Here is a 5,000-nt window from a genome sequence, read left to right as displayed (position 1 = left end):
TTTCTGCAATTAGCCAGTCGGTAAGATAGGCGGTGATCTACTGAAGCAATGAAATATAAGGTATTTACTTTGACACCCCAGTGACACACTGAATAAACAAGTGCCAGTTCACTCCAGGACAACAAGCAGACGTCCAGACGTTCTGCAGGACGGAGGACATGGAAGACGGACTGTCCAGCCTAAAACCGGACGTTAGCTCATACTAGTATGGCTGTGTATTCTTATATTTATTCAGTGTGAATAACCAGATTAAGGGTGCCATTGTAGTCATTACTAAAGTAATTAGTTACACCTAGTATTAGCTAGAAAGTGGTCCCGTTGTGTGTGTGTGTGTGTGTGTGTGTGTGTGTGTGTGTGTGTGTGTGTGTGTGTGTGTGTGTGTGTGTGTGTGTGTGTGTGTGTGTGTGTGTGTGTGTGTGTGTGTGTGTGTGTTACACAGCAGGATGTAAATCAGTAAAGACCTAAAACAACAAGGTCACGGAGAAGACACAGGCGTGTGTCCAGAGGTGATCAATAGCGTGACTACAGGACAGAACACATCCACACATCCACGTGTCATTTGGAGATGGATATTAATAATAAAAGTCCAGAAAGGCAACAACAGAACCTTTGATATAACAGGTCACGAGAAGGGAAGACAGTTCTAGCCAAACGAGAGGAGACTGTGTTTGCTTTCCGGGTACACAGAGTAGGGTAACCAAACAAGGAACTGGACTCCAGCCTAGTAATTACTGGTGGCTAGAGAATAAACATGTCATTTCCTATGTTCCTAAAAGTATAAAACCCGTCCTCTACAAAACTAGACACTGATAGCCGAATTGAACCGGCAAGGAGCACCGATTTCGTTAAGAAAACAGCTAAGATGCAAAAGAAAAACACAAAAAGATTTGCATACTGCTGACAGTGGACACCACTATTACCACCGAGACCTCCGAGGGAAACGCGCACATTTATCCCGCATGTTTGTGCGGTACAATAAACACATGCGGCTCTTAAGTTCTTAAGTCGAAATTGCACTTTTTGCTGTAGGTTGCGCCAAACGTGCCCGTTTCTTTATCATTTCCACATAGTTATAAGGGAGTGTGCTAAACTACACCGCCGTATTTCCCATGCACAGGAGCGCAGTTCAGGACGCCAGTGGCAGCCTATGATTTACACACGTTACATACACGTGTATGTAACAGTATCTGTGTAACAGTATTAGTGATCAACGCGATGTGACGGGCGCTGCGTACCTTTAACGTCATAACCGCCTTAAAACCAAGACGGAGGACCGACGGAACTTACACTTTATCGCAGCGCTGGAACATCGCTCCCCGGAGCCACACTCACTCCTGCAGGCATGGCAGCTCCGACTCCTGCACTCTTGATCCAGAGAGTTCTGAGTTTTAGCCACCGAGCTTTATTTGGGGCGGGGGAGGTTCTGAACGACGTCTAGACTCTCCGCGCCTCGGCCCCAGGATGAGGAACTTCCCTTGGGATTGCGCCAAACACAAACACACACACACACACACACACACACACACATACCTCTCGCACGCGTGGTTCGTGGTTGTATGGACGAGTGTCAGCGACGGCGAAAGTTCAACTAAGACAAAGTATTACAATGGGTTTTCTCCATTTCGGAACACGTGTGGTTCCGCACGAATCTCCCACGGGACGCCGTGAAACCCGTTTATGGCCAGAGTAGCTACAGTGGATCGGTCTGCGGAGTGGCGTGAAAATTCAGGTGCATATTAACGACCTCACATCTGTTAGGCGAACCATGGACACATATACGTGGAGAGACTGCAGTCGTGTGTGTGTGTGTGTGTGTGTGTGCAGGGTGTGAACAGTGTGTACTCTGTGGTTACATAATGGTATCCTTTATCTAATCACACTACACGTCGTAGCTTGTTGGAGACCTAACAGCCAAAAAGGGGCAATTCTAGGTTCACTCTTTTGGATTCACTTGTGTGTGTTTGACTAAACCATTGCCAGATGTATCCCCTTGCTTGTTTTCACAGAAAGAGAGGATGTGACATCACGGCAGAGACATGCTGAGCAAAGAGAAGGCGGGAGGGGGGAAATGTTGGAGCTGGCCGTTACAGTACAGCCTGGCCACACACGCCGACCACGGCCAGACTCCACCTGTCCTGACAGTGGAGCGTCTCATGTGGACAGTTGCTCAACCAGGAGCGTTCTCTGATCTGGAGGGAGACGCAGTGAAGATCCTTATCTGACCCAACTGGCCCAAGCTGTTTTCAGAACAGCATAAAAGGCCAACAATGCTAAAACAATTGAGCACTCACACAGGGAGGAACAGCAGGAGGATAGACCAGCATCACCCCTCTCTTCACCCGTCTCCTTCCTGCTGTTTATCCCTCTATAGTCGACCTGCTCCCTCTCTCTCTCTCTCTCTCTCTCTCTCTCTCTCTCTCTCTCTCTCTCTCTCTCTCTCTCTCTCTGACAACACATGGACTAATTCACAGCTAGTGTGGCAGCAGACATGCATTGCCAGTGTTTCCATATGCAGAGGGAAGTGCTCTAGTACATACTCCTTTGAGCCCTCTCTAGTACATAACCCTGCCCTCTCTAGTACATACTCCCCTGAGCCCTCTCTAGTACATACTCCTCCGAGCCCTCTCTAGTACATAACCCTGCCCTCTCTAGTACATACTCCCCTGAGCCCTCTCTAGTACATACTCCTCCGAGCCTTCTCTAGTACATACTCCTCCGAGCCCTCTCTAGTACATACTCCTCCGAGCCCTCTCTAGTACATACTCCTCTGAGCTCTCTCTAGTACATACTCCTCCGATCCCTCTCTAGTACATACTCCTCTGAGCTCTCTCTAGTACATACTCCTCTGAGCCCTCTCTAGTACATACTCCTCTGAGCCCTCTCTACTACATACTCCTCTGAGCCCTCTCTAGTACATACTCCTCTGAGCTCTCTCTAGTACATACTCCTCTGAGCCCTCTCTAGTACATACTCCTCTGAGCTCTCTCTAGTACATACTCCTCTGAGCCCTCTCTACTACATACTCCTCTGAGCCCTCTCTAGTACATACTCCTCTGAGCTCTCTCTAGTACATACTCCTCTGAGCCTGCATGATCGATCCATTAGTGCTCAATAGAGCCACTGATCTGCTCGTGGTATTTATCCTTTGTGTTCAGGAATACATTAATGAGTTTGACTGAGTCTGGTAACACCAAACAAACACCCACAAAATACCCCTTCAGATTCACAAACACACACACACACACACACACACACACACACACACACACACACACACACACACACACACACACACACACACACTTGAAAACCCTAGATTATCACTTGCTATTATTAATCATACATTCTTTCCTATGCCACACTGTAGTCAGAAGTTATTCATTATTTGCATAATACAACAGTTATAAGCAAAGAGCAACAAAATGACAATATTTTCTCCAGATAATTCAGCAGCCGCACAAGTCCTCTGTGTGTTAACCAGAAGAAATGAGTCACGCCATTTTCAATTACAACACCAGTCAACTTTTTTTTTTTTTTTTGCTTTGCACCATCGTGGTTAATTCCCATTTTGTGGGATATGACAGCAGAGACACGATGAGAAAGGAACAGCTAGAGTTTCCTGTATGCTCCTGGAATGCATCGAGAAGCATGGAGCAGCACCTGTCATATGGGGGGGGGGGGGGGGGGGGGGGGGGCATCTTCGCTCCACTGGGGGAGACCCACATGCAGGCCCGGGGTGTGTGCAGAGGCTCACATGCAGAGACACACACCGGTCTACACCCCGGGCCTGCATTCCAGGCAAGCTAACTCACGCCTGCGAGTCCCAAAAACATCAGGGAAGATGAGGGAGGAGCTCACAGCCATCAGGAGAGACATCGCAGTCAGAAGGCCAGGAGCAGGACATGTCTGACAAAAGCGACTTGTTTCTCAGGCTCGAAAGGACGTCAGTGTGGCGGAACGGCAAAGTGGGGGGGGGGGGGGGGGTATCTGCAACAAGACATGGAAGGCTGCGATGATAACATATGGTGGAAAATCACATATGGCAGAAATGAAGACCGAACAGATACGTGTGTTATATAATTGCTGGCACTTCAGGAGAGACTGAGTAGAGAAGGCTTATCCCGAATTAGAACGAGCCAGAGAATATCCTGAAATATTGAAACTGGGAATGATGGGAAGAGTGAAAAGCTGCTGGGAATAACGGCCAGAAACTGGGGACACACACCCAGCACTGCAAACATCACAGCTGTTGAAGAAAATGTAGATTGTGCTTTAGATGGGAGCAATCCACGAAGAGATAACACACAAAAAGACTTGTTTTCTTTCTCAGTCTCTGTTTTCTTCCGCCTCTTCTCTTTCACTCCCTCTCTCATGGATTTTAGGTCTTATGTAACCACCACACTGGCCCCCAGGCAAGTCCAGCTCATTGGCTCTGCCACCCATTCGTCTCCACACTCCTGACCCCAGGGCCCCGCCCCCTGCCCCTGCCCCCAGTCTGTCCGCTTCCCCAAACACGGCCGGGCGAAGAAGAGCGGGGGACAGCGTGTACACGGGACAGCGCGAACACGGGACACCGCGAACACGCTCCGCTTGTTGATGCAAACTGAGGGAATTTTACCAGCGAGGCTGTTTCTGCGTCTGCTAACACGACCGGGCCAGAGCAAGAAGACATGGTCACCAGGGTTCGTTTAAACTAGTGCACATAGGGGACAGGATCAACGTGTTACACACACACACACACACACACACACACACACACACACACACACACACACAAACACACACACACACACAAACACACACACAAACACATACACACACACTAACACACACTCAAAACTAACACACACACACACACACACACACACAATCACACACACAGCATCTGCAGCTCATACTTGAGAGCTCTTCACACTCCTCCTCTAGTCAGTTTAGTGCTTCACCGGCAGTGAGAGTGAGTGTTAATTATGTTATTTGTGCTACATTTTTTCTCTGGTTGC

General features: G+C 48.5%; 1 protein-coding gene across 6 annotated transcripts in view; it reads right to left on the bottom strand.

Annotated features, from left to right (window-relative positions):
- dab2ipb (DAB2 interacting protein b) overlaps positions 1 to 5,000 on the bottom strand; it is a 96,692-nt gene that overhangs the window by 35,725 nt on the left and 55,967 nt on the right. Inside the window, exon 1 of one of the 6 annotated variants that reach the window (XM_077011188.1) lies at positions 1,288 to 1,827. The exons of the other annotated variants lie outside the window; for them this stretch is intronic. Coding sequence (XP_076867303.1) covers positions 1,288 to 1,310 — 23 coding nt within the window. The 5' untranslated portion in view covers positions 1,311 to 1,827. Of the gene's footprint in view, positions 1 to 1,287; positions 1,828 to 5,000 lie in introns of those variants that run through there. 6 annotated transcript variants of the gene reach the window in all.

This window comes from Brachyhypopomus gauderio, chromosome 7 (genome assembly GCF_052324685.1).
Source record: "Brachyhypopomus gauderio isolate BG-103 chromosome 7, BGAUD_0.2, whole genome shotgun sequence".
NCBI lineage: Eukaryota > Metazoa > Chordata > Actinopteri > Gymnotiformes > Hypopomidae > Brachyhypopomus > Brachyhypopomus gauderio.
This window is presented reverse-complemented; position numbering and strand designations above follow the sequence as displayed.